The sequence below is a fragment of the Coccinella septempunctata genome, chromosome 2 (genome assembly GCF_907165205.1).
Source record: "Coccinella septempunctata chromosome 2, icCocSept1.1, whole genome shotgun sequence".
Taxonomy (NCBI): domain Eukaryota; kingdom Metazoa; phylum Arthropoda; class Insecta; order Coleoptera; family Coccinellidae; genus Coccinella; species Coccinella septempunctata.
This window is the reverse complement of record NC_058190.1, coordinates 53,469,660-53,497,448: the sequence shown is the minus strand read 5'-3', so window position 1 is coordinate 53,497,448 and position 27,789 is coordinate 53,469,660. Positions and strand designations below refer to the sequence as shown.

At 36.2% G+C, this 27,789-nt stretch overlaps 5 protein-coding genes across 7 annotated transcripts; 3 read left to right on the top strand and 2 right to left on the bottom strand.

Moving 5' to 3' along the window:
* Positions 1-25: 25 nt before the first annotated feature.
* On the top strand, positions 26-15,420 carry LOC123307260 (proteoglycan 4-like). 2 transcript variants are annotated; one of them, XM_044889496.1, is made up of 6 exons: positions 26-575; positions 10,115-10,157; positions 11,121-11,179; positions 11,574-11,811; positions 11,865-12,113; positions 12,286-15,420. In XM_044889496.1, the coding sequence occupies exons 2-6, from the start codon at positions 10,121-10,123 to the stop codon at positions 14,925-14,927; spliced, it is 3,225 nt and encodes a 1,074-aa protein (XP_044745431.1). In that variant the 5' UTR covers positions 26-575; positions 10,115-10,120; the 3' UTR covers positions 14,928-15,420. The 2 variants fall into 2 exon arrangements, with proteins under 2 accessions (XP_044745431.1, XP_044745430.1); XM_044889495.1 differs by lacking the exon at positions 26-575 and adding an exon at positions 4,973-5,172.
* Positions 2,126-3,204, top strand: LOC123307263 (deoxycytidylate deaminase-like). The gene is made up of 3 exons (XM_044889499.1): positions 2,126-2,227; positions 2,303-2,508; positions 2,608-3,204. The coding sequence occupies exons 1-3, from the start codon at positions 2,208-2,210 to the stop codon at positions 2,838-2,840; spliced, it is 459 nt and encodes a 152-aa protein (XP_044745434.1). The 5' UTR covers positions 2,126-2,207; the 3' UTR covers positions 2,841-3,204.
* A 254-nt stretch (positions 15,421-15,674) lies between the features above and the next one.
* On the top strand, positions 15,675-17,908 carry LOC123307713 (activating signal cointegrator 1). Its single transcript, XM_044890126.1, has 8 exons — positions 15,675-15,860; positions 15,912-16,207; positions 16,280-16,398; positions 16,455-16,736; positions 16,808-17,010; positions 17,068-17,189; positions 17,247-17,441; positions 17,728-17,908. The coding sequence occupies exons 1-8, from the start codon at positions 15,784-15,786 to the stop codon at positions 17,796-17,798; spliced, it is 1,365 nt and encodes a 454-aa protein (XP_044746061.1). The 5' UTR covers positions 15,675-15,783; the 3' UTR covers positions 17,799-17,908.
* LOC123307712 (tyrosine-protein kinase receptor torso-like) lies at positions 17,810-26,576 on the bottom strand. 2 transcript variants are annotated; one of them, XM_044890124.1, is made up of 13 exons: positions 26,214-26,576; positions 24,991-25,054; positions 24,521-24,702; positions 24,188-24,407; positions 24,001-24,095; positions 23,736-23,901; positions 23,454-23,629; positions 22,975-23,262; positions 20,856-21,030; positions 19,555-19,756; positions 19,350-19,500; positions 18,345-18,697; positions 17,810-18,261 (listed from the first exon to the last, which is right to left on the bottom strand). In XM_044890124.1, the coding sequence occupies exons 1-13, from the start codon at positions 26,349-26,351 to the stop codon at positions 18,126-18,128; spliced, it is 2,346 nt and encodes a 781-aa protein (XP_044746059.1). In that variant the 5' UTR covers positions 26,352-26,576; the 3' UTR covers positions 17,810-18,125. The 2 variants fall into 2 exon arrangements, with proteins under 2 accessions (XP_044746059.1, XP_044746060.1); XM_044890125.1 differs by having other exon boundaries at positions 24,521-24,696; positions 26,214-26,575.
* A 760-nt stretch (positions 26,577-27,336) lies between these two features.
* On the bottom strand, positions 27,337-27,551 carry LOC123307851 (dolichyl-diphosphooligosaccharide--protein glycosyltransferase subunit 4). Its single transcript, XM_044890311.1, has one exon. It carries the CDS (start codon positions 27,548-27,550, stop codon positions 27,446-27,448), a length of 105 nt encoding a protein of 34 aa, XP_044746246.1. The 5' UTR covers position 27,551; the 3' UTR covers positions 27,337-27,445.
* Positions 27,552-27,789: the final 238 nt, after the last annotated feature.

Here is a 27,789-nt window from a genome sequence, read left to right as displayed (position 1 = left end):
ATTACTTTCTCGCTCTGGTCGATCCAATTTTTTGCAGTTTTTTAGTTTCGAAGGAAAAAATTAAAAATGGCCCTTCAAGTGCCATCTTCAGGGGGCTGTACGTATCTATGTGGGCAGGAGACTGCTCAACAAAAAATTTACATGAAAGACCCACACTATTTTTTGATAAGGAATTGAACTGCTCATTTACACCCTATAAGTAATGTTGCATACAGAGATGTGTAATATCAAAGAGGTAATATCTTTGGTTGCATCTATTATATTCTATATCGATAATGAGGCAGAGAAAAGTGAAGCCAGCCCGTGGGAGGAATTGACTTCTGCGCATGTGCAGAAATATTAAGAATAAAAATACCCGATTAGCAAATATTATAACTCTATAATCTTTCATAATAGATATATGAGTTGCATACTCTGTTATCTGTGGACCTGTTGCGCACGCACCTATATGTGACACCTTTATCATTCTGAATGATTCATTCATTATCTTCGTTGTTACGTTGTTTCTTCATTGTTCCACCCCCACGAACTTTCGTTGAAGTTTTATTTTCGAGCAATTTACATTTCCATTGACGGTGAGTTGTGGTTTTTGTAAAGGGAGACGGTAAAAGTTCATTTATAAGCGCCCACCTCTGATTTGGTTGAATTATTTTTTATATGAAGATTAATAGAAAAAATTAATTGGTACATGTTTCACGAGATTTTTTAGAGTTCTAGGTATAAAAATATCGAATTATATCCTGATATCCGTCAAATTATTACATTTTCATCGTCCGGTGCTTGAAATATTACTCTGAATGACCTTATATAGTTAAGGTATTGATTAATTAGATTAATATCTACGAATGATGTAATTACATAATTCACTGTCCCAACCCAAAAGAACCTAATCTAACCTGAATTATATTCATTTCAATTTTCCTCCAAAACAAAATAAGACAATTCAATATTCGAATTGATTGCAATTTACGAAAAATCAGTGATAAAATTTGAGATGGGCGCTGAAATGAACAGGAGCCACCCGAACCCTATGTATTTTTCTGCGTTTATACTGTTATTTAAATTTCATGCATGTTCATATGTTCACTCTTTCAGCTGACTTGAAGATGGCCTCTGTTCGAAACTAGTTGTCGAAATTGTATATAAAATATTATTATTATTATTATTCTCTACATGTTTATTGTGAATATTCAATCACTGTGCCAAATAAAATTATTCATCCTTAAATTATTGAAAATCAAGTTACAATTGTTCATCAACATTTTGCTATTCCGGTCACGTATGCAATAAATGTATGACGATCAAATCTATTAATATTCCTTGGACCCTTTTGTATTAACCATTTCACTGACCGAATATTCTAAAGTAAAATAAATTTCTCGACTATTTTAGCTGATGTACATATTAGTCGTCAAAAGCCCAGTTTTTATTTGTGCATTTTCCTGGTCACAAATTATTCAATTCGTCGATATAAAATGAAACTGATGATATGAAATTAATAAATTCCATAACGACTTTGGCTCTCCAGTTGGGTACTGAAGATGCCAAAGAAAACGTATTATTAAGTTCTTCGTGGATGCCATATGTTACGCAGACAATCGGGCATCTTGATTGAACACTCTCTCTTCAAATATGCCAATCAGATATTTTTTCGAAAAGTGACTTTCAATTATTCTTATCCTGATGGACTTTCTAAAACATGTCTTTATATTGGGTGTCATACAGGGTGTGGCAGAACCGATTGGTGAGTCATTGTTCGGTCTAGGTGGGGACAGGTAGACGTGGAAGGGCTCTTTATGTTCCTTAGGGACTGCAGGTTTTGGTCGAAATCGATTAAATCTTAGCGATATCGTCTTCAGAACTTGGGCACAAATACCTCATCACTCACTGATTCGAATGATTTTTCTAACTTCATCGAGAACATCGGCCATTTTATACCAACTTTTTTCGTCCTATCGAAATCTTAATTGCTTAATTATTGCTCGATATCTAGTTACTTCGTTAAATGAAGAAACTGATAAACAAACAAAACGCTTTGTTTTACTGATTATCTTATTTTATGACTGCATTGATCTTATCTTGTTATATTTTTTCTTCATTGTTCATCCCTATCATCTGATTTTAGCTTATCTCCCACTTAAATAATAATATAATAATAAATATAACATCCCTGATTTCAAACTAGAAAATAATTCCTCTTCAACAAGATGAGTTCTGGCCAGTTCGAGTAAGTATTGAATCACAATTATTAAACTAATTCCTAGAATTGCTGGAACTTCGTATACTTATTCTTCATTTCTAGTAATGAAAGGTCCCCAGATGACAATTTCATGAAGCTAGCTGTTGTAGAATCCAGAAAGAGCGAAGACCCGGTCACAAAAGTGGGCGCTTGTATTGTTAAGGAAAATAAAAAAATTGTTGGTAGAGGTTACAATACAATGCCCAATGGATGTGATTTTCCGTGGCATAAAAAACAGCCAAATGAAGTGGATAACAAAAAATATTACGGTGAAAATTATTTATATTATATTATATGTTATATTTATACTGTATAAGTATATTTATACGTTATAAGTGGAATCTAACTTAATGATCGTTTATTTTCAGTATGCCATGCAGAATTGAACGCAGTGCTAAGTGCTGAAACTATTGCAGATCTCAAGGATTGCACTATCTACGTAACTCTGTTTCCATGCAATGAATGTGCGAAAATAATAATTCAAGTGGGCATCAAAGAAGTCGTTTATTTGTCAGACAAGTATAAGTACAAAAATCATACTATAGCTTCAAGAAGAATGTTGGACGCTGCAGGAGTCAAATATCGCCAACACTTGTTATAAAAAAAAAGAATATAGAGACATATCTATATATAAAATAAGATTTCTGAAATATTTCACTTCTTTCAAAAATTACTTACTTCAGCCACTCTTGACACGCTTCATTATTGCTATAGAGCACCATCTTTATGTTCAGAGCCTCCGCCTGTGGTTTTGACTGCAGATTTTCATGACTAATGAATAATTGCTTATTAATCACAAGTGATTTATGAATGTAATCATGGATGGACCGCAGTTGGAAATAATATTGAACGATTTTATTCTTACACAACTACGCTTCAACTTTATATTGTAGTATATACCTATTAGCTATTATCTCCATATCTAGTATCCTTGCACGTTATAAGAAATAAACTGTTTTATGTTTCATTTTCATTTTCTACCCTCAAAATCATTCGATCCATATTCAAAGATCGACAAAAGGTAATCATTTATACTTCTTACAAAAGTTACCAGGTAGCTCGTCATTTTTTTTGCCTTGGCCTCCTAGATCTCCCGATATTTCACGCCTGGGACATTATGGAAAGATGTTCGGTTTTCTTTACTCTCAAGAATATGACGTTTTTGGTTGTATTTCAAGAAGGGGTTTGAACCTTAAACAACCATTCTAGTTTGGGAGCCGACGAGGGAAATTCGGTATTTACTCGAGCGTGTCAGATTAATATAAGGGGAGATACCTTGGAACCTGTAGAGTACCTCTACCAAAAATTAGACCTGTATATGAGGGGAATTCTCTAGGACAGCCTGTCAGAATAGTAAAAAAAACGATCATTGTACATACTCGAGCGTGTCAGATTAGGATATATGTGGTTAATTAAATGTTGCAAAAAAAGTCACTTGTACATTCTCGAGCGCGGTGGCGTTTTTTCTCATCTTGAAGCTAATGATTCAAGAATAACAAAAAAAATATAATCTGACAGTTTTAGCAAGCCGAAACAATAAAAATTGACCATAAAGGTCACAAAAATCAGTTTTTTTGAATTATCTCCTTCCCTGGGCTTTAAATCTTTTTCGCATTCATTATAAAAGTTGTAGAGCATAGCATTTTCTATAAAATTTGTACCAAGTAATTTTTTCTACGTTCAAACGTTTTTGAGATATGTATATGGCGATCAATGCGAGGCGTTTAGCAATACATGCTGAAGCGAAAATTCACTCGTTGGAAAATAGTACATTCTAAGGTTCAGTCACAGACAACACTAAAATTTTCGTGACTAATTTCGAAATTGTCATCATAGAAATACCTTAACATTTTGACAATTGTAGATTAGACTGGGATTCTACTTGACCTTACCCTTTCGCATGTGTGGCTAAGCTTCTCGCCCTTATCGCCCTCTAACTCGAGAACGGTTAAGAGTATGCAAAATTGCTTCAGACAAAAGTTGTGTAGAATTTAATTATCTACAACTTTCATAATGAATACAAAAACAATTAAAGGTACAGAGAGGGAAATATCTGAAAAAAAGGGATTTTTATCATCTTCAAAGTGTCAGATTAAGAAAACCCCCCCTTATTTGTGTCAGATTAATGGGCCAACACGTCTACAACACCCAGATTAACCATCTGTATGAAAATCTGACACGCTCGAGTATGTACAAGTAACGATTTTTTTTACATTTTCAAAAGTCCGCTGTGACCTTTCGTCACATCCAAATTGTCAGTCCCTTGAAAAGTAGCTTCCTTTGGGTCAAATTAACATATCCTCCAAAAATCTGATACGCTGGAAATTTTTTTTTTACCATTTTCAACTCTTCCGTACGGCCAGTCCCACCGCGCAAACTGTCAGATAAGCATGAATTCATTATCAGAGACACGTAGGGCATATACAGTATCTTAATCTGACACGCTCGAGTATGTACGCCTGACAATTTTTTTTTTACATCTTTGAGACCTTGCAGACGCTTTCCCCACCGCTGAAAGTGCATACATCGTCGAACCTTTTTTTCTTTCTACCATCTAATCTTCAAAATCCACTGGGCCTCTACGACGTTCGAGTAAATCCAGATTTAGCATCGTCGGCTCCCCAACTATTCATAGTTGAAGGATTTTCTTGAGGCGGACTCATTTTCAGCGAACGTGAAATCGGGCACTGAATGACTGAAGTCGCGTGCCAGAGTCGGAGTAGGGACCCCCATGAGAACCTCAAGACTACTCGAGGCACCAGCTTAGACTGCCGAGCAGTCAACTGACCGCTAACCGATAGAAGAGTTAAGAAGTTGTCGTGTGCAGTTTCGCAGTATATCGAGCCGCAGGATACCGTCAATTTGTGGTGCGATTATCGGGACACCTACTTTCCAGTAATTCTGTGAGAAATTCGCCGATTTTCCGATATTTGGTGAGTCCAATCTTAGATAACCTAGATGATCTTTACGCTGAATTAGATTCACAACGCGTCCCTGGAGAAGAAATTAAGATCTCTTAGTGGAAATGAATTTTGGATGATTGACACAGTTTCAAAGATGCACCTATACGTATTTAGAAAAATTCATTTCGGATCTACCTTTTGATATGTCAATGATTACCTTTTTTTAGGCTTAACTTGAGTTATCTTAAATCCATACTTTGAAAGTGGCATCGACAAGCAAATCGATACTTTGGGACGAAGAAAATTCTGTTCGGCAACAATTGTTGAACAACAAATCAATATGAAGAAACGAATTGTTTGTATAATTGAAAAAATACCCACCTAAAACACAACAGTGTATAAACTCTCCGAAGTAGAGGTTCTAGTAATACATAATTAGATATCATTCAAAAACTCCCGCGTTTAGATATACGAGTTTTATCGGAACTTCTTGTTGGTTCAAGCCTCTCATATGGACTGGCCCTATCGGATTGAAATCCGTTTACTTTTACGATTTATAGGATACTCAAATATTCTGAATACGAAGATCTGATTGATCTCGAATAGTGATTTGGACATTTGAAATACACGATTGTAATGAACGACTATGAATTCAATTCTTTCTATAGCAGAAAATTTGATAATCCTTTTCCCTATATCATTTCAGATTACCAAAAAAATTTCTTGAATTTAATCCCATTCATGAATGAAACTTGGTCACGATGTATAAGGAATATAATTCCACTACTTCATGTTACAGAAAAACTGGTTTCGATGACCAATATCCGCATAATTAAAGACCTGTAATCAGACTTAATTTCGTGAATGAGCTAAAGATGCGTTCAAAAATTGATTAGTATGGACTGACTCAATTTGATCATCGTATAGTATGCTAATCGAACGGTCATTGGACGTATGATTTTATCATCCGGATTCAATTCATATATGTGAATCAGGCCGATGAACTACATATTATTATAATAAGAAACGGTCAAACAGTATAGATAGGTACCGAATCAGTTATTATGAAGCTTATCTTTCTCATAATTGATTGGGGTGCTTTACAAATTGCTTGACATATTTATTTATAAAACCTCCAGCTAACCACATCTCTGAAAAGAGAATAATGGAAACTTTGATAAAGGGTGTTCAGGATATTGGCTATTTCTAAAGTTCTGCCAATCGGTCTAAAACTCTAAAACTTTGTGAGCATCATTTACGAATGACACCTGTTGTAGTCTCGTATTGGCACATAATATAGGTGAAAAATTTGTTAATCTTCACTCTTTAGCTCTCCTCGCTCATAAACTCACCACATAAATTAACTTTCATCGTAATGAACATCTTCACTGCACACTTGCACACATTCACCATACTTATATTCAAAGTGGGGAAATGTTAATCGAATGTTTCAATCTCATCGCTCTTGTTCCTCTGGTGGAATAATAATTCCTTCATTAACAAAGAGTGATCCATAAGACGGATTTCATAACTTGGTATGTTTTTAAATGTAGGTACCAAGTCTACACGACATATCTTGTATATACGATTGCACAATGGTATTGAACCAAGATTTATGGAAATTATGAGAATTTTTCGAGTATTTTATCAGAGTAGGTATTAGATTTTCTTGATATGAGGTGACATTCACGCCTGTTGGAAATATGAGTGCAGGTAATATGACAAGGACGACAGGATTCTGGCTGATATAAATAAATAGTTATAACGGTAAGATATTATCTGTTTCATTCCGAAATAATTATATTGGATTTACATTATTTTCATTGGTCAGTATATATGAAATGGGGGGTAAAAAGACAGTTTGTAAGCGCCAGAATTCAATTTTCGAAGTGAAAGACATCGTAATACAAATAAAAGCTGAAATACTGTTCGACACTTGATACATGAAGGAGTTCTAGTTAAAAATCTGAAAATTTTTGTTAGTTGGGCTTCGCAAAGGTTCATTCGAAATAACTCTGATATAGGAGTCATCCCAGCTCAATAGATATTCACAACTGCTTTCGGAAGCTGTTCGATATATGTATTGGATGCTTGTTTTGCAGAACGCTAATATACTCTGGTATCTGACCAGTTGATCAGTGCATTAACTACAAATTGATTCACAAAAAACAAGAAGAAAACACATATTATTTTTATTAGACTTTATGAAGACTTAATTACTTCTCAACACGACAAGCCAGACCATAAATAGATAATAATCAATTAATACATAATCTGCTGAAAAAACCTTTCAAGGAGTGATTGCAGCTTGAGTTTCTTGAAGGCTAATCACCTCATAATCTTTCGCTTATTTTTATAAAAATGGATTTCGACGATTGTAGGATAGTATGCTTTTCCAAGACTACGTACAGTGTATCAGCACAGTTTTGACGTTGTTAATACAGTGGTTTCACTAAAATCGAAATAGAGCTTAATTCAGTGAGAATTACGTTTTGCAATATCTGAAAACCCTTCACTTATATTGAAACGAGTACCAATATTACCCGATCAGATAATTAGATATGAATCGATCTATGACCTAGAAGAAGTTCGTCATCATCGTGAACTTTCATAATTTGTCATGATTTTCACCATGCATGTTTAAGGCCGAACAAAAACAAAACCTAATTCGAATTATGGTCATCCATCAGATATCCGAACTATCTAATTACTAATTACTTCTACTCTACTTTCGTTTTTTATCTATAGCTAATTTCAAGTACGTGCTCCAACTTCTGATTCTGACACATTCTCACATACGCAAATACTGCGGTATGCATACGAAATTACGGTTTTTACTTTCAATTCCTTCCAATTTCTAGAACACTCGATCTTGAATTATTTCTGGTACGTTTCTGGAATACAGCTCCAAGATATGCTGGTGTGAGAAAGACCAATTTTTTGTTGTTTAATCAAATTAAGCTTATGGTAAGAATGAGAAAGAGATTAATCTAATAAGATTTAAATAGGTGATTTTTCAGAGGGTCCATTCATAATTTGAAAGTTCAATTGTTCCATACTTAGATACAGGAAGCGTATGAACTTATTGAAAACACAGAGCGAAAGTGGAGCTTTCTCTGTTCGGGTTTACTCCTTGAGTATAAATGAATTGATGCAAAAACAGGTGAAGTCATCTGCAATTCACAACATCGAGAAACTGTTGTTGATTGTTACTTTGATATAGGATCTGTCCAACTAATTTTGATATGATTGTGCGATTAATCTGAACTCACTTTTCTTGGAAGTAGAAAAAAGATTATCCTCTCAGAAAGGAAAAATCTTTTGAAATAGCAGGTGGTGTAAATTTAACTGTATTTAATAAGGAAATCTTTACGATTTTCAACTGTTATTTTACCAATAGGGGCTATATTGTCAACTTATAGTACCTACTTAAGTTTTATAGATATATTGCGTCCAATAATTCGGACTTCCTAAAACCTAAGAGAAAAGGACACTCATTAGACCAAATTTTAAGGTAGAAAAGAGAACTTAAACTCACAATACGGACGACTGAAAACAAAAGGCCAAAAAAGACCCCTCAATTATAACCGCAGAAAGGATATCTACTTTATTTTTAACATTTTTACGGTGCAATTCCCTATTTTTGTTATACATACAGAATTTTTCGACTAAATCGATTTTTTATGCTCACATAGGGTTCTTACAACACATCTATGAAATTTTCTGGTAGATAATATATGCATGAGGCAATATTTGATGCGTGGATTAGGATGATGGAACTAAAAAGGAAATCCATTGGTTAAAATCGCAATAGATGTGTTTTCTCCAGTTTTCTGTGCAAATAAAATGTTTATCACGGTTTGAAATCCGAGTTTCTCATGACTATCAGTGCATGGCATCGTTGTATAGATGCATAATGTGGATGAAATGAAAACTGTATATTATTAGATGTTTACCTGGAATCTATCATGATTAATTAACGAAACAATACAATAATTCGCGGTATTAGAGTTTATTGTATTGTAGAAAATGGATTCTAAATGATAATTTCGGGGAATCATCAATGAATGGAACTGAAAAAGTGGATAAGACTTCAAGTATCAAGATATTTCTCATCGGTTAAAATCGAAATAAGTGTATTCAATTTTACTGGCATTCATTCTCATATTTTATTTCAAATAGTGGACATAGAAGACTGTGTTTATATTTAGCTATATGTAGATTGTACAGGGTGTTTATACATGTTATTTATGAAGAGCCTGTATGATTCTTCACCGATCGTTAATTGTTTACATAACGTTAAAAGATAATCGAAACCATATATTGTTAATGGGCTATTACTCATTAGGATCGCCCAAGCGATTAGCCCTAAAACGGATGTTTTGCAACTAAAAAAAATTACGTACAGTTCACACGTTAGCGAAGCGATTATTTCAAAAACGGCATGCAAATAGAAACGAGAAACGACTCGCATAAGTAATACATTTTCCGTTCCGAGCACTTTCTCTTTTCATCAATGGAATAAACGTATTTTATAGACCGAATAATAATAATTGACTGTTGTTACAAACGTTGAACCTAATTGTTACTCGGACTATCCGTGTAATTACCGAAAACGCAAAGCTGCCTGTACACAAAGAATCACACAGTGTCTCTGAACTAATTTTTGTTACCTTTCCTGACCTCATGGTCCTAGACAATGGTTTCCTCAATTTTGTCGGTCTGTAAGGTTGTCTAAACATAACAGCTGAATCAACTGTGGTTTGATTTCAGTATACATCAGCTGAAAAGTCAAAGACTCACCCTGTAAATATACATTTCATACAAATCCGACTTAATATGAGGAAAAGTTTGCTGGAATATGTTAGAACAAGGATCGAATTTCACTACACTGATGTGTAGCTCGAAATCTAAGAAATGTTTCATTTTGGAATAGCTGCGAACAATTCGATAACACAATTTTTTTTTCTAGGGTAAAATGCCATCAGAGCGATGGAAATGCGGATCATTAATTGGTAAGATTTTCAACATTTATATACACCTTGCGAATAAGTTAACGATTGTTTTATCTTTGAGAAATTCAAAAAAAAGTTACTCAATTTGTCCATTCGTCATTAGCATCTCACAGATTCATTGAAAAGCATCAGACCATACTTTTTTTACTCATGGGAAAAATATGCGTATTATGCAATGATACTAAATATTGAAATATATCTTAATAGCCGATAAATTAGCATAATTTCTCACTATTTACATAAGTGTTATCGAATGAATGTATTGTATATAGTGAAATTCTTGAGAATATATGTGTGAATAGAGAGTATTTCAATAAGAACAGAAAACTTGATTATTTTTGGCATTTTTAATCAGACGAGCGATCAAAATATTCATTAAGATGTATAAATCTCTATCACATTTTTAATGTGTTATGAATTATAGAGAAAAATCACAAATTTGATCACTAATAAATCATCGAAAGTGCTTCGTATATTCAAACCATTTAAAGCACTAGATCCGAAGAAATATGTGTCTGTGTAGAATTGTCGAATGAAGGGAAATTGAGTATAATCGGTAAGTACTAATTTCGAGTGGAGAATAAGCTGATTTAGAAGGTTGGTAAATTGTTATTTGTGAGCAAACCGCTGCTTATTGAGGGTTGTGAAGAATGCCAAAGGAAAGAAGGATAACCTTAGCGTTTTCAGCAAATACTCTCGACTCGGGTGCCTGATTGACGTTTTTAGGTTTTTAAGAAAATTCAGTATTTTAGTTCGGTATTCTACCTCGGCTTTTCTATTGTTTATTGACGAATAAAGGTAAAAAACCAACAAAGAGATTCCTAGAGATCTTGAAGGAGAATTAATCAGGCTGTGTCGTTTCATCGACCAATTGTCGAATTGATTTTCAATGCTCACAAAAGTCTAAAATACAACGGAAGACTGATCACCGATCTAATATGAGAATTTCACTTCCATTTACAGTTACCGCCGTGCTGCTATGCCATTTGGCGAGACAGGCAGATGGTACAGGTGGAATGCAGGTAAGACGCAAAAGTACCACGTGACGATTTGAAAAAGTCACTTTCCCCATATATTGCTTATCGTTAATTATGTCTTCCATATTGTAATCGATTCCATTGTGTATTTTAATTGTGGGAAATTAATTCAATTACTTTCGATCGCATAATAATGTTCTTCAACAAATGGAAATATTGTTCCAACAGGTTGAGTTTCCTGCCGCAGTAGACAGGCTTTCCCATAAAATGTAACACAAGAAAGTAAGATGTTTATTTGGTGTATAATTTAGCCTACCTACTGCTTGCACGCGATATATACAGAGCCTTCCTTGAATAGGAATTAGTTTTATTGTCCCCAGTCTCGACTAAATTCATTAGAGCCCAAAAATATGATGAAAAAATCCATATATTTCCATAGCATCCAATTTCGATGGGCGCAGATGGTTGGAAACCCATTTTAGGTAGCAACCGTCCATCTTCCAACCAGTACCAAGACGAAATCAAATACTACCAGAACCCCATACTCAGGGAAACTGTTAAAGCTGAACCTCTACCGACCACGACCCCTGGTACAACACAAAACAACGCAACCCGCCTGGATCAGAAAGCTATGAAAACGATTTCAATCAACGTGGTACACCCAGGTTACCCTAAAGGTGAGCGTCTATCTTGGCAGCTCTCCAATTCGTCTTGACAATCATATTTTTAGGAAAGCTACCACCACACAGCAAGAATGCACCGCAATATTACGTGCTGCCCAACCATGGTAGCCATGGGCCTCACATACCACTGAACGCTGTTGTGTACAGGAATCAGAACCAGCAAGGATTGCATAAAAAACTTCCTCTGAAGCACCACGGCCATAACACAGGAAAAAGGGTCAAGAAACCGGGTTTTGGACAGTTGGTCACTGCGCACAGTACCAGGAATGAGGTTTACGTTCCTGCTCCTTCTCCAGGTGAGTTAGAAAAAGGATACATCACTTCTATATATATGCTCCAGCGTTGCTTCGACTTATAATTACCTCTTTTAAGGATCTTCAACGTGTTTCACTAATTTCCTTATTGGAAAACCCTTAAAAGCCTCAAATTCAACTCTTTTTTGGCCTTAAAAACCATCTATTGTTCCAGGTTCTTATTCCTTCTTCTCCCAAGGAAAAAACGTCAAAACCAGAGAATCCTCCGGACTGTCTAACGAGGGCCAGAAAGTCTACACAGTCAAACATCCGCACATGGAATTCTCCAGTCATTTTCCACCGAACTCCCTCTACCAACAAGCCAATCAACCTCTCCAGCACATCATCTTCCAAAAACAGCACGTGAACGAGGTGATACCACCTTACCAAGTGGACAGCTATCAGAACCTGTCCCCACCACCAATCTTCAAGAATTACGCGGATGCCAGCCAAGGTCAACAGCAAGGCATCAATCCGGAAATTCGAAAACCTGACGATAAGGTCATCTTCGGGCATAATCCTCTCGGACCCAACGATCTGATTCTTCAACTACCCTCTTATGAAGCCAATCTCTTCGGTTTCGGGCAGCAGACTCAGAATGGTCCGAGCGTCCAAATAACCAGGGAGAAAATCCAGCAGTACCAGAAATACCCATCGCAGAATTTCATCCAGGTTGAAGGGGAATTCGGACAAATCAACCACGGTGCCAGAAGACCTGTTACCGAGTATCCCAAGAAACCTACTTACGAAGTAACTGAAGGGAAATGGGAGGAACATACATCATCGTCAGATCAGGTTCAGAGTAATGTGGAATTAGACGTACCACCATTCCTCCCTACGCCATATAGACCAGATAAAGCTGTTCCTACATCTCCAACCCAAAATGAGGTGTCTACAATTTTCGGGCAACTATCGAACGTGGTCAAAAAGCATCCCGAGTCGTACACACGCAACTCTCTGTTCTTCGATGTTAAAGAAGTATCGACGCATTATCCCATCCTTGGTAAACCTGGATATATACCAACTACAGAACCCGTCGAGGAGTCCACTGGTAAATCCACATCTCGACCCTACATTGAAGAGCCTGAGAAAACGACCGAGTGGGAACAGCAGACCACGGAACAGCCAGTTAAAATACAAACCAATCATCGAAGAAGAAGACCTACATTACCTAGAACCACTACACCACCAGTTGAACTCCCAACCGACCCTATAACTGAAAGTTTGGAAACCACAACCCACCCTGAAGTTATGGACGTTGAAACCGAGAGACCTTATAGGCCAAGAAGGCCTGTCAGACCTAGACCCAGCTCTGAAGAAGTGCACCATTCCAACAGACACAGGGATAGACACCGCAAAAGACCCCATCATGAAAATCGAAACGGTCCTTACAGGAAAAGGGTAAGACCTAACAGATACGAATCAGAAGAACGTACCACCAATAAACCCACAGAAGAATCTAGAGAAGAGGCCACAGAAGTCCTACCGATAATCCAATACTTCACAACACAAAGATACAAAGGGCACGAAGATGATCAAAAAGAATCCTTATACTCGCCAGAAACCCAAACAGAGGAAGCCCAAACTGAAAGAATCAAAACTAGACGAAGACCCTACCATAGGGAGCAACCATATCGAATCAACGAGGAACAAGGTGGAGAAGAAAATGTTCATCAAGAAGAAGTCACGGAATCTGCACAGTCTGGTTACATGGCTTCGTATGAAAGTGCTTCACAAGAAGACGATGTTACTTTGCAAAATCATGAAAGCTCGAAAATTCTCGACCAAGAACAACCTGGAAACGAAGTGGAGAAGAACAGTTACACTACCACAACCACAGAGGTACCAACGAGCCCAACAACCATCAACATACCCGAAAACGAAGTGGAATATACCACACTGAGAAATCTGGAAGAAGTTGTGATCGAAGAAATTTCAAAAGTAACCACAACTCCAGAACCCTTAACTACAACCACCACAACTACTCCAACAAAATCCAACCGTCGACGACCCATCAAGTACAACGCATCCAGCAGGCCTAGATTCAGCGTTAAAGACTACCGTCAGCGACTTAACCAATACTCTTCAACTTCTACAACAAGCACGGAATTTCCGAAACCAGTTAGTGACAATAATTTAAGGCTGAGGTTCCCAACAAGACTAAGAAGACCTATATCATCAACTTCCACCACAACTCAAGTTTACGAGGAAACAACTAGATCTAGATTCATACCAAAAGAACCAAGGTACACTGCAACGCATTCAACCAATGAAGTTATCACAGAAAAAAACGTCAAAGCTGTTAATACTAGATTAAGACCTTTTGGAAGAACAAAGCCCACAACAGAATTTCCAACGACAACCATGAAGATTTCGATAAAACCAAACCTATTCTCCAACAGAAGAAGACCTCAGATTCATTCTTTGAAAACTAGAATTCAAAATTCGAACAGAACGAATGAACCTGAAAATAGAACTGATATTCCGAATGAAACTGAGGAGCATCATGAAATTATTACAACAACAGATAACGCAGAAATTCACAGAGAACAAACTACTGAGAAGATACAAACAGAACGTGAAGAAGAGGTTGAAGCTACTACTTTACACCCTGCGATGGACATTTTGAAAAATGACGCTTTTGAATATTCGCAGAGAGTCTCTGATTTGACTTCTTCGATGAAAGACGAGTATGAGACTTTCAAAGCAATTCCCTCAAATAGTAGGAGAGTGCCAAACCATTATACAATTTCAACAGAAGATCCTATTCTTCCATTGGAGGCTTTTTTCTCGAATATTAACGATAAAGGAAAATGAAATGAAATCACCTAGGAACATTTTGATATTGTGATAATGAGTTTTGGAATATTCCACTCAATTTAGAATACTTGCAAGTTTTTTCCCGTCCAGATTATGGTGTAAATCGTAAAATAATTATAAGTATAGTGCCGATTTATCTAGACTTCCTGTTATAAAATGAGGGCATGTATTTTTTTGACTGTAACTAGTTTGTCACTTTTTACTTGGACTAAAAACTGGAAAACAAATTCTTATTCGAAGGAACTGAGGGAAACTTTGCAACACGTAGTGTCCAAATGTGTTGAAATTTTCTATTTATCGTAATTATTTATTCTTGTATTGTGGATATTGCATGTCCTACGAATAGACTCACAAGACTTCATTCATTTTCAACATTCATTTTCTCATCTATGTATAAATTCATTCCTAAATAATATATTATTTATTTATTTATGATTATAAATAAGGAAAAATCTGTAAGTAATAGGAATAAATTTGGATTTACAATTAACTTTTTCTGTTTATAAGAATTTCTGAAAATTTGAGTGGGAGAGTGCGAACGTAATATTTTGGTTTATTCAATTCTTTTTCGGTGCGCTTCGAAAAATTCCCGATAAATTAATGGACACTGCCATATTCAATGGATTTTGTGAAACACGAAGGCAACCAGGAAAAATATTTTCAGAAAAATTTGAGTCCTAAAAAAGTTAACAGTACGAATAAGACATTTTTCTGTGATCCAACCAAATTCACTTTAACCTTAACCCAACTTTTTCTTGTCAAATGAATATTTTGATTTCTACTTAATCAGAAATTTAATCAAAATAAATATTTTCTGGAATTTCATATTTAATTTCTTCATTTGAGGATCAAAATGGAAAACCATAAACATCAAATCAAAAAACATCTTACAACAATTTTGACTTACGAGCCAGAAGAAAACATACTGGAGTAAGTGGTTATCGAAAGATTTTTTCCAAATATAACTGTATTTTTCGTTAGCTATTTATTAGGAATTAAAACCGAAGCTGACTTTGAAGATTTCACTCATGATATAATGGATCTTCAGAACACTGCACATCAAAGAGCATATAATGCTATCCGAGATATATTATTTAGGAATAAGAATGTAAAACCCAATAATAAAAATAACAGTGGGAACTCAAAAGTTAAAGTTGACCTTATTCAAAGGGAGAGAGCTCCTGAACATTCCATTGGTAAAAATAAGAATGTTTCCAAAGGGAAAAAAAAATTTCAAGATATCAAACAATTTAAGGAGAAAGAAAAAATCAAGAAAGGTGAAAAACAACATTTTAACCATAGAAATAGTTTTTCAATACGTTGGTTATCTTGAATATTTATTGTTATAGGACGGACTGAATGTAATTGCCAAGGGCAAGAACATGGTTTCATGAATAATTGTCTAAATTGTGGCAGAATACATTGTTTAGAGGAGGGTCCAGGGCCTTGCTTTTTCTGTGGAAACTATGTAGGTTCCAAAACTGATGTTTTCTCAGTTTCAATAAATCCCATAATTTCTTTCAGTTGAGCGAGTCTGGTCGTAATGAAATTTCAGCAAACTTTGCCCCAAAAGAAAATAAGATCTACGATGATGACAATGATTATTTCAAAATCAAACGGGATGAAAATAAGAAGAAAAAGTCTATGGTGATAGCCTTGGATTTTGCTACAAGAAGAGTTATCGAGTCTACGGAAGAAGACGAAAGGTTGAGAAAAAAAATGTTGGAAGACTGCAAAAAACACTTGAAAAATGTTGAGCAGCTGTTTAAAAATCTGCAAAAATCATCAGAGTATAAGCCAGTTGCAGTGAGTTATTTTTAACCTATAAGTATGACACCGTCAATGTAAGTATTCCCTTACATCTTTTCCCTGTCTAGAATTTACATGAAGAGATGGTCAATCTTCTGCTGCGGATGAGACATGCAAAACCAGCCGGAATTGAACCTGACCTCGAAAAAGAAGATTCACTTATGCCGGATTTAACGTTCAAAACCAAATTGTTTTCAGAAGGTTTCGACCAAGGTTTATGCTTGAGTATGCACCAACCATATGCCAGTTTATTAATAGCTGGGGTTAAAAAGTGAGTGTTCATTGCTATTAAAATTTTTCAAAATTATCGGAAACCCAATTTCTCCAGACACGAAGGGAGAAATTGGCCGACAAATCATAGGGGTATATTATGGATAGCCGCTGCTGCACATAAACCCGAACCTGAGGAAATATCCGACGTCGAAAAGTTTTACAGGGAGTACTATAACGGTAAATTAATTTTTTTGCCTCAACCGACTATGATTCCAATTGATTGATTTTTTTCAGATCCCAGTTTGAAATTTCCCACGAGTTATCCTACCAGTTGTTTGTTGGGTTGTGTAGAAGTGGAGGATTGTCTAAATCAGGAAGTCTACAGGAAGCAGTATCCGGTTGGGGAGAGCGGGAGTCCCTTCGTTCTGATTTGCGAGAACCCAATAATTCTGCCGATCTTTTATCCCATCGTTGGACAACATAAGATATGTGAGTAATTTCAGTTTTGTTTTTTCTATAAATATTCACTTCCTATGTAGAATCTGATAAAAACTAAAACTTGGTAGTCTGATTCCTTCGAGAAACGGATTTTTGGTGTTTTAATGAGATTTTTGATGAACTGATGGAGCACAGTGGTTCTGACTCTTGTGAATCCTCTGGAGTCAAGTTTTTTCAGATCTTGATATGCGTAAAATGTTATTTAATATCCCTTCTTCTTCGTTCAAAAAATGAAGCAATTATTTCTGCATTTTGATTATTGGTGTTATTATTTCAGATCCTTTGGATAAGGATTTGCACAAATGCGCTAAAATGTGTTTGAGATTCGCTAACCTCATGGATGGTTGAATAAAAGCTTGTTAAAACGAATACAATTTTATAATACAAATATGATGATTTCATAAAAAACTATGTAAAAAATAAATTATTCAAATGTTTCAATAAAAGGTATAAAAATACGAATGTGTATTCCTCATACATAAAATCTCTCGAATTGTATCACACATTCCAAAATCACAATTTTTTTCCATACAAAATCAACTTTTCCTACTTTGTAGTTGTGTCTCGAGAGAGATGTATAAAATATTCTCTTTCACGTTTAAAACACGTTAAATATTTCGTTGAAACATAAAATATCGGAACACTGATGCGAAAATTAAGTGTAGTACTCGAGTATTAAGAATCTTCGTTGAATGCTATCTGCAAATATAGGATATCTTCTGACAGCATCCGTTCAAGGGCCTCTTTCAATGAGGTGAAATTCGGACGATCGCTAGGCGATTCATTCCAACAGTTGATCATCAGCGAGTATCTGAAACAAAATATTAAAAAATGGAACAAAATTCAAAACAAAAAGTTAAAAAAATCGAGGCAAAGCCTTGGGATTTTACTCACAATTCGTCGGGGCAAAGTTGCGGTTTCGCCATTCGTTCTCCTTTCCTCAAAAACGCCAATAAGTCGTGCGTTTCGACGCCCGGGTAGGGAATGGCGCCCAACGACGCGATCTCCCACATCAATACGCCGAAGGACCAAACGTCGCTCTGACTGGTGTAGATCTGGTGCGTGAGGGATTCTAGCGCCATCCAACGCAGCGGTAGTTTGCCGTTGGTCGTTTTGCAGTAGATGCTGTCCATGTAGACGTCTCGGCTGAGTCCGAAATCGGAAACCTTCACCGTCTTGTTGTCCATCATCAGTATGTTCCTCGCCGCCAAATCTCTGTGGAGGACTTTCTGACCGGATAGGTACTCCTGAAAGACGAATAGGTAATACTCCTTCTGACGAAAATGATGTATTTTTTATGAAATATCTTTGAAAGGTCAAATTTTGAAATAACCATTTCAACCGTTTCCCAAAAAAATATTTTAAGTACTTAAAAATGAAGAATAAAAATGGGTATTTAAAATTTAAAGCGTTTCGTTTCTATTACACAAGTTGGCAACATCGACTGAAATGTGCGTTGACAATAAAGGACAACAAATACACTATCTTGATGAGACAGACGAAGATGGCTGTCTATGAAGTCTGCGACGAACGAGGAAGGTCGTAAAATTTTATGGGATTTTTATGGCCGGTTGCAGTTGAAGCTCGCCAGTAAGTACGCGCATGTAGATCAACAGCTGTTATTTTATAAACAAGCTGATCGGACATTGTTCTTTTCATTGTCTAGTAGGCGCTGTTGCCAAATCGTTAACTCGAAACCAAGCAATTTAAATTTTAAAACCCCATATTTGAAGAATGATTTTGAATAGTTTCCGCGGTGCATTTGAAAAATTCATGAATGAAACTCATAATTATCCAGTTTAAACTTGCATATGCAGTGATAACCCAAATTGAGGAGAATTCCCCATTGAAGTGAAGCACTAATTTTAGTGACGTAAAAGGGTCTTGAAGTTTACATACCATTCCACTCGCTATCTGTCTGCCAAACGATATCATATCCGTTTTGGTGATCGCAACTTCATCGTCTAATTGCTTCCAGTCGAACGTGTACAGTTTGTTCGTGAAACCATGTTGCCCTTCTTCGGATTCTTCCGCTTGCAATCTTCTCAATCTGAAACAATGTTGTGGTGATAATCCAAATTCTGGGAAAAAATCAAGGATTTACCTGTATTCGAAGTGGGTGTAGATCTCTCTCAAGTGGGACAGCAGACTGCCCTTGGGACAATATTCGACGACCAAGATGGGACCGTTTTGGACGTTCCGGGTTATGTACCCAATCATGGAAACGATCTGAGGATGCGTTCCGACCTGCTTCATAATCTCGATTTCCTGATAGAGCTGGCGCACTTCTTCAGCGGTGGCGTTATCTGAATCAAAGTATCTTACGTTAGATTATATTCAAAACAGGATGGAAAAGTTCGCCATCCCTTAATTGCTTCTTGAAACAATAGAATTTGAATTTTCACTACTATCTATTCTAGATTGACGTGCGAACATTTTAAGGTTTTCAGTAATAAGTAGTAGTTGGGGAGCCGACGATGCTAAATTGGGATTTCTTCGAGCGTCGTGGAGACCTAGTGGATTTTGAAGATAAGATGGTAGAAGGAAATTAAGGTTCTATGATATATGCACTTTCACCGCCTGCAGATTATCAAAGATGTAAAAAAAAGCGTCAGGTGTACATAGGTGTCAGATTTTCATGAAGATGGTTAATCACGGTGTTGCAGACGTTTTGACCCATTAATCTGACACTAATCAGGGGGGTTTTCTTAATCTGACAGTTTGAAGATGATAACAAGGCATTTTTTAAAAATATCTCCCTTCCTGTACCTCTAATCGTTTCTGTATTCATAATGAAAGTTGTAAATAATGAAATTCTATACAACTTTTGTCTGAAGCAATTTTTCATACCCTTAACCGTTTTCAAGCTAGAGGGTGAAGAGCTTAGCCACACATGCGGAAGGCCAAGGTCAATGTAGAAACCCAGTCTAATGCACATTCATCGCCATATATCTCAAAAACGTTCAAACGTAGAAAAAAATGCTTCAGACGAAATTTATAGAAAATGTTATGCTCTACAACTTTTATAATGAACTCGAAAACAATTTGAAGCCCAGGAGAAGAGATAATTAAAAAAAACTTATTTTTATGACCTTTATGGCCTATTTTTATTGTTTCGGCTTGCTGAAACTGTCAGATTATATTTTTTCCGTTATTCTTGAATCATTAGCTTCAAAATAAGAAGAAAAGTCACCGCGCTCGAGAGTGTTCAAGTGCCTTTTTTTTTTGTAAGTTTGACGCCCTCACATTTTCCTCATGCTTGAATTGTCAGATTAAGAGAATATACACTTTTCAACATGTAATTAACCACGTATATCTTAATCTGACACGCTCGAGTGAATCCCAAATTTGCCTCATGGGCTCCCCAACTACATGGTAGATCATCAAATAATTCTCAATTCTCACCCTTTAAAAGTTTACAGGCGACTGTTGTGTCCCCGATATTGGCCTGCCAGACAATGCCAAACGCTCCTTCTCCTATAACGGCCTTTAAAGTAACATCGTCTAAATTTATTTGCCATTTATCAATTGTGTACACAACTTGTGGCAGGGACCGATACTGCTGCGTCCGACCGAAACTCTGAAAAAAAAAACAGTTTCGGTTGAAGATCAAACAAAACACAACCGACAGCAACATATTAATTTATACAAAGTGACACAGAACACTACGAAAGCGCTGGCGGACCACACAAAAAAAAATCCAAATGTATAATTCCGACTTGCTAAGTCAGAATTCTGAGTGACAATCGGAGTTCTGAGATACAAGTCGGAATTCCGACTTGCAAGTCGGAATTCTGAGTTACAAGTCGGAATTCTGAGTTACAAGTCGGAATTATGAGTTACAAGTCGGAATTCTGAAATACAAGTCGGAATTTTGAGTTACAAGTCGGAATTCCCTGACTTGCAAGTCGGAATTCTGAGTTCCAAGTCGGAATTCTGAGTTACAAGTCGGAATTCTGAGTTACAAGTCGGAATTATGAGTTACAAGTCGGAATTCTGAAATACAAGTCGGAATTTTGAGTTACAAGTCGGAATTCCCTGACTTGCAAGTCGGAATTCTGAGTTCCAAGTCGGAATTCTGAGTTACAAGTCGGAATTTTGAGTCACAAGTCGGAATTCCCCGACTTGCAAGTCGGAATTCTGAGTCACAAGTCGGAATTATGAGTTACAAGTCGGAATTCTGAGTTACAAGTCGGAATTTTGAGTTACAAGTCGGAATTCTGAGTTACAAGTCGGAATTTTGAGTTACAAGTCGGAATTTTGAGTCACAAGTCGGAATTCTGAGTTACAAGTCGGAATTATGAGTTACAAGTCGGAATTCTGAGTTACAAGTCGGAATTTTGAGTTACAAGTCGGAATTCTGAGTTACAAGTCGGAATTTTGAGATACAAGCCAGGATTCTGAGATAAAATTGGTCCAATGACATTTGCTTTGTTGCATTCGATTGTTGCCGAATCATGTGAGCAAAATGCCCTTTGTAGAGCAGATTAGTCTCATTTAAGGCATGTAAAGGCACATTTGGACCCTTAACCTAAGCCTATCCTATCTCTTTTCTTTCAAAAGTTTTAACGGACGTTATTGATTCTGACAAGCTCACAGAGCTTCTGAGGGGTTCGTCGTTACCTACGGGTAATCAGGATAATATGATAATATATAATATATCTGTAGTATCCATATATGCTCGTAGGGTGACAATAAGTCGATCGATTCTTCGTGTTTTGACACGATTTCTGAAGGCCTCTCGCGAGCACTTTATAGGGATTACTAAGGACTAACGGACAAATTCATAATCAAACTTAAAGCCCCTTAAATTTTAAAGCCTTTCTTTAACCCTACCGAAACTGAAACTAAACGAAACTTAAAGTGACTTTGAACTTGATTATGAAACTGGATGTAGGAATTTCGATAATGTGCTCGAATCACTAAGAAAGGTTTTGAAAAGTTCCCAGGAGCATAATTCTCGGGAGTACAAAAATACTCCAAGTGCTTTAACAAGCACTGAGCACGAAGCTTTGGGAGTGCTCAGCTATGGTGCAATCGAAGAGAAAAATAGAATATCATTTCATTCATCCAAAATTCCTCCAAGAAGCCAAAAACACATTCACGGATCCAATGCAAAAAAACAAAAGTCATTAGAACTATTTCAGCCCTCCTCCTGCCTTGCATCTCAAAATTCCGACTTACAAGTCGGAATTCCGACTTGTATCTCAGAATTCCGACTAGTATCTCAGAATTCCGACTTGTATCTCAGAATTCCGAATTGTATCTCAGAATTCCGACTTGTATCTCAGAATTCCGACTCGTATCTCAGAATTCCGACTTGTATCTCAGAATTCCGACTTGTATCTCAGAATTAGGAGTTCCAAGTCGCTCATTGGGTCTAATCGATAGATCCTGAATTAGATTGGGACGATCACTCGTTTGAACATGCGTGTTAGTGTTGACCCACACTCTTTCCGAGCCATATTGCATAATTACCTCCCGTTTGAGCTGCGGGCTAAATCAAGCTAAAACGGGCACTCACTTGGTCCTCAGAAGCATCGAATTTTTCCGAGCTTTGGCCGAACCTCCGCAGCACCATCGGGACTAGGATCGCTATCAGTACAGAGACGGAGCCTACAGAAAAAAGAACGATCATCAGGATTTTCAAATTTTGATACTTCTCGTCCGGCATGGAGGGTAACCGGAGGGGGTGCATGGACAGTCGATCAGCGACGGCGGATGGACTTTTACCGGCCTTCGAAAACGCTTGCAGGTGGACTTGGTAGTAGGAGGTTAGCTCGATCTGCTTGAAGGTTGCGTTCGTTGCTTCCTGGAACGGAAAATTTGAGTCAGGGGAATTTTTGGGGTTGGCAACGCTTTTTCTGACGTGACAGCCAGTTTGACGCGTGTTTCGCTATTTGAATATCATCATCAGGTCATAGTGAAGCACTACTAGGTCAAACTTTTCGAAGAAAAATTTTTGGATCACCCTTTCCTCGTGGTTCTCCAAATCAAACTTACCCCCGATATGTTCTGGGTTGGAATAGTGCTTGTATCCACACTTTTATTCATAATGTTCAATTTGGCTATGTAATAATCCGGTGTTAGACTTGGTTTGGACCAGTTGAGGTGGATATCATAGATGGACGGCGACAATTGGATTTCATTGATCGTCAGGTTTTCTGGCTGTTCAGGTTCTGAAAAACAATAACAAATAAACAATAATCCTCACGATTTTTCAATTTCCAGGGGATCCCAAACAAACAATATGAAAATCATTATGAAAAATTTACATCTACTTACTACAAAACGAAAGACTTTTCAGTGTTTCTAAACAGGAGGGCACAATAAAATCTACGGTTTTATTTGTACTTTCTTCCTCAAAATCAGCTGACCTAGCTTTAATTGTCAGTGCATATCCAAAGCCGAAATGTAGATCGCCTATATTGAGTTTGAATAACTTTGATGCCTGAAACAGATTTGTCTGAATGAATTTTTTTTTCAAAATCAGTTCACCAGATTGTCTGATTGAAAATTCTTATTAAAAAAATACGTTTTCTTAACTTACATCAGTGATTTCATAAAAATCAGGAGCTGGTACTGTATGATGAGTGTTTCCAGAATGTGTACAATATAAAATAATTTCATAATAGCAGGAAAGATCTAAAACAGAAACAAAAATAAAAGAAAAAGTATAGGAACGAATATTCGTGACATAAATATTATAATTTGATGCTGCAGTGATGAAATCTGACCTTCGGCTGGACTCCAGACAACCTCTGCTTCAAAATTTTTTTTTCCCGGTATGAGGTCAATGGTTAAGTTTTGAACTGGGTAGGGAATCCTTCCTTTTTCTGGGGTCAACAGAGTGAGACTGTTCGATAGAAAAATATTGTTCTCATCAAGAGCCCACAGGGTTACTCTATAGCTCTCGTTAGGAAGAACGTTGAAAACACTGTAATAATTACATAATATCTGAAAAAAAAAATTAAGGAATAGGTACATTGCACACTGGACAGTGACAGTGTTATTCGAAAAAATTATTGTTTGTTAGTTATACATTCAAAAGAATATATATATATACCTACCACTTCTGTGTAAATTTCTTCGTATCTATTGGAAATATGTAAAAAATATACGATTTTGCTCCGATTCCCAGAAAAAGGTATAGCTTCTTCATCCCATTCTATGTGGAACATATCCTGAGATTTGCATTTAACAGCGAGATCGTAAAGTCCAACTTTAGTAGTCCAGTTCGTCAAATCTGAAAGTGTAAAGTGTATTAAGTGTTCCGAGAAGTTTTCGTAACAAGACTTCTTTTAAGCGTCACTGTGTATGAAAAAAATTTCATAATTTATAACGAATTTTCGAAAACACCCAACTTCATATATTCAGGGAGTCTCCCAAAAAATAACTACTGATCGAAGAAGCGAGTCTATGATCATAAGCATATAATTCTGTTATGAATTAAGAAACTTTTTTCTACGCAGTAACACAAAAAAGTTAATTTTATAATCAATGCCTTACAGATATCCTTATAGACTAGAAATCAACTCACCTGAATCAGAACTGTTCTTGTCGATGCATCCACAATCTTCAGCGGGGAAGCATTCTCCAAAACCCTAAGAAATATAAAAGATATACCTAACGTGATAATAAGTTTATATTCTGAACAATATTTGTCTTTTGCGATTCCTCTTTTCCCTTTTGCCCATGTTTTATTCATGCAATAGATGGACAATTGAAATTGAAATCGAAGTAGATCAAAATGTGAATAATATCAATTTCATTTCAAACATTACCACGTCTGGGAGTATAATTTAATCTTATGACAGATTGTAATCGATCAACAAGGCTATGCATTATTTATTCTCGAGACTGCATAGCATTTAAAAAAAACTATGCAAAATACCAGACAAAAGTCTTGAGAATGTATAGCGGACTTCTTCGACAACTTCTTATTCTGGTGAATATTTACGGAATTTCTCCTCACATAATTTTCTGTTTTCATCGATGAATGTTGTGAGGGATAAGCGGATTTAAGTAGAAAAACCCCAATTACCATACCATGATCTATTTAGAGCCACCTCGAATAAAAATCGTTGAACCTGAATAATTAGTTTATCTACTCGATTTTAGATCATTAAAGTGAGTCTGAAGATTTTCATTTGAATTGTTTTTGTTCTGTATGTTATGTCGCAGCTGCATTTTTGTACCTTTAAATCATTGAGTGGAAGATTTGATTATTTTTCTATAGAGGTTGTCCCGATTTCAAAACAACATTTAGTCACAGACAAAATAAGGAGAGACCCCTATGTAGGAGGCCCCCTCTTCGTTGGATAATTTCGGGACACCCTGTAGAATCTAGATCATGAGGAAGACTATAGGATGGTAAAAATACAGGAATTGGTTAATTTTTTCTTGGACTTCTTCGAATTTCGGTTTCATCCAATCAGTTTTATCATTAACATTTACTTCTGCTTTTAATCATTTTTCAAATTAATAATTTTTTATTATGCATTATTTGCAGCTTTGTTTCCGTAGTTTAGAAATGAACTCGTGTGATAAATTCAAAATATTTCTCTTCATATAATGCGCCTATTACTTGGGGTCTCCGGAGTTAGACGAAGACTAACTTTAAAACAATTGTTGAAATGATGCAGTTACCTCAAGAATTGAAAAAAAGATTCGTTTTACGTTAACAGTGTTCCTTCCAAACGCAAATAAATTGAATAAGAACAAAAATTTCGAAATGATATGATGAATCTAAGGCAACCTTACATTTTTGGGACATCTCAGCTGACAAAGGGCCTCACTCATTTTCTTGTCCAACTCATCACAAGAAACCACAGCGAGCACAACAAAAATCACAACGGGTAACAACTTCATTTTCACGTTTCTCTGTCGCATTTCATTCATAAACTGAACACCGGGACGCAAACCACTAACTCGATTACACACAAATTTCACAAACTACACAACGTACCAATCTTGTAAGTCATGATCATCAGAAACGAATCGAAATTTTATAATTTCGGGGAACAATGCCTAATTGCAGGCACTACAAAGAAAGCGGCATTACGATGTCTCGCTTCAGGTAAACGATGTCGTAGGGCATTTAATAATTGTCGGTATACCACATGGTCTTCAAGGAAACCCCCCCTCCATTGCAATTATTGATTCCCAAATCGAATTATTGAGATTGCATATCGAAAATTGTATCGGATTTCGTCGCGTAAGAAAGAATACCCAGGTTGTTACGAATTAGCTATCCATTACTATAAACTACAATATACAAGGTGGCCGTATGAAACAGTCAACTTGAAACAGTGAGTCTTTCTGCCCTTTCAAGAATCTTAAATGGCTGAACATGTGGAAAACCATTTCTCTAAAATGCTAGAATTGCATTGATACATAGAGGATGTCCGGAAACGGTTCATTTCTAAAATGCAACAAGTAAAGCTACCCCATTATGACTCAAGTATCATTTAAAACCAATTCAAAGACTCCCTTATTTCAAAATTAAAACTGCCTACTATGAAATATGTAATGATTTTTGAATTTTCTGTGATGATGTACTTCCGGACTAGTGAATCGTTTGCATCAACGAATCAGAAATGAGCATGGCATAGACATAGAGACTCTATGTCTATGGAAATGAGCAATCGTGTACGAAAAATGATTTCAGAATATTTTAAATATATACGCAGTTTCGTCACGTTATAGTAGTTGCAAATTATCCTCTTCAAATCAACAAAATAATGACGAATAAGGTCATCTACTCTCTTTCAATTTGGTTGAAATTTTTTTATCTCATATTGATTCGCCCTCGAGTAAATATATACGCACAATACAAGAAAACTTTCAGATTGGGAGGAAAATGTAAAAAAACAATACCAAAAGGTACAATATAAAACTTTTATTTCACATCATTCACTTACAACTAACGAACAAGTTACATTGTAACTCCATATGAACAAAGTTCAAATCATAAATACAAATATTAGACGTGTTCATTTTGAGTAGTTGGCTGAGATGTAATGGTAGAGGACGACCAGCAAAAATAGAATTACTCCTAAACCATTTGAGAACAGGATCAAATGCACGTCAGTTATCATTCTGAAATAAAAAGAAAACTCAAGAATGTATATATCTTCGCTTAGGAAAACTGGTACGAGTACCATCATCATTGCAGATTTGGTAACTATGAACGTAGTTCGAATTAAATAAGTTTGGACGAATTATCGCTAGATGGCGAGCAACTTGTCACTGTAAATTTTCATTCATTTGAATTTTCTCCAATTTATTTTTTGCCACATTTAGATGTGATAAAATTCGAATAAAATAGACTGAACAT

Excerpts from the sequence above, each read along its gene's own strand:
- LOC123307263 (XM_044889499.1), top strand. The coding sequence starts at position 2,208 with ATGAGTTCTGGCCAGTTCGA. Across the intron at positions 2,228-2,302 it reads ATGAGTTCTGGCCAGTTCGA|TAATGAAAGGTCCCCAGATG; the intron begins GTAAGTATTGAA and ends CTTCATTTCTAG. Across the intron at positions 2,509-2,607 it reads GGATAACAAAAAATATTACG|TATGCCATGCAGAATTGAAC; the intron begins GTGAAAATTATT and ends GTTTATTTTCAG.
- LOC123307260 (XM_044889496.1), top strand. The coding sequence starts at position 10,121 with ATGCCATCAGAGCGATGGAAATGCGGATCATTAATTG. Across the intron at positions 11,812-11,864 it reads ACACCCAGGTTACCCTAAAG|GAAAGCTACCACCACACAGC; the intron begins GTGAGCGTCTAT and ends TCATATTTTTAG. Across the intron at positions 12,114-12,285 it reads CGTTCCTGCTCCTTCTCCAG|GTTCTTATTCCTTCTTCTCC; the intron begins GTGAGTTAGAAA and ends CTATTGTTCCAG.
- LOC123307851 (XM_044890311.1), bottom strand. The coding sequence starts at position 27,550 with ATGATAACTGACGTGCATTTGATCCTGTTCTCAAATGGTTTAGGAGTA.
- LOC123307713 (XM_044890126.1), top strand. The coding sequence starts at position 15,784 with ATGGAAAACCATAAACATCAAATCAAAAAACATCTTACAACAATTTTG. Across the intron at positions 16,737-16,807 it reads CAGAGTATAAGCCAGTTGCA|AATTTACATGAAGAGATGGT; the intron begins GTGAGTTATTTT and ends TTCCCTGTCTAG. Across the intron at positions 17,442-17,727 it reads CGTTGGACAACATAAGATAT|ATCCTTTGGATAAGGATTTG; the intron begins GTGAGTAATTTC and ends TTATTATTTCAG.
- LOC123307712 (XM_044890124.1), bottom strand. The coding sequence starts at position 26,351 with ATGAATGAAATGCGACAGAGAAACGTGAAAATGAAGTTGTTACCCGTT. Across the intron at positions 21,031-22,974 it reads TCGATGCTTCTGAGGACCAA|AGTTTCGGTCGGACGCAGCA; the intron begins GTGAGTGCCCGT and ends TTTTTTTTTCAG. Across the intron at positions 18,262-18,344 it reads CAACTTTGCCCCGACGAATT|ATACTCGCTGATGATCAACT; the intron begins GTGAGTAAAATC and ends ATTTTGTTTCAG.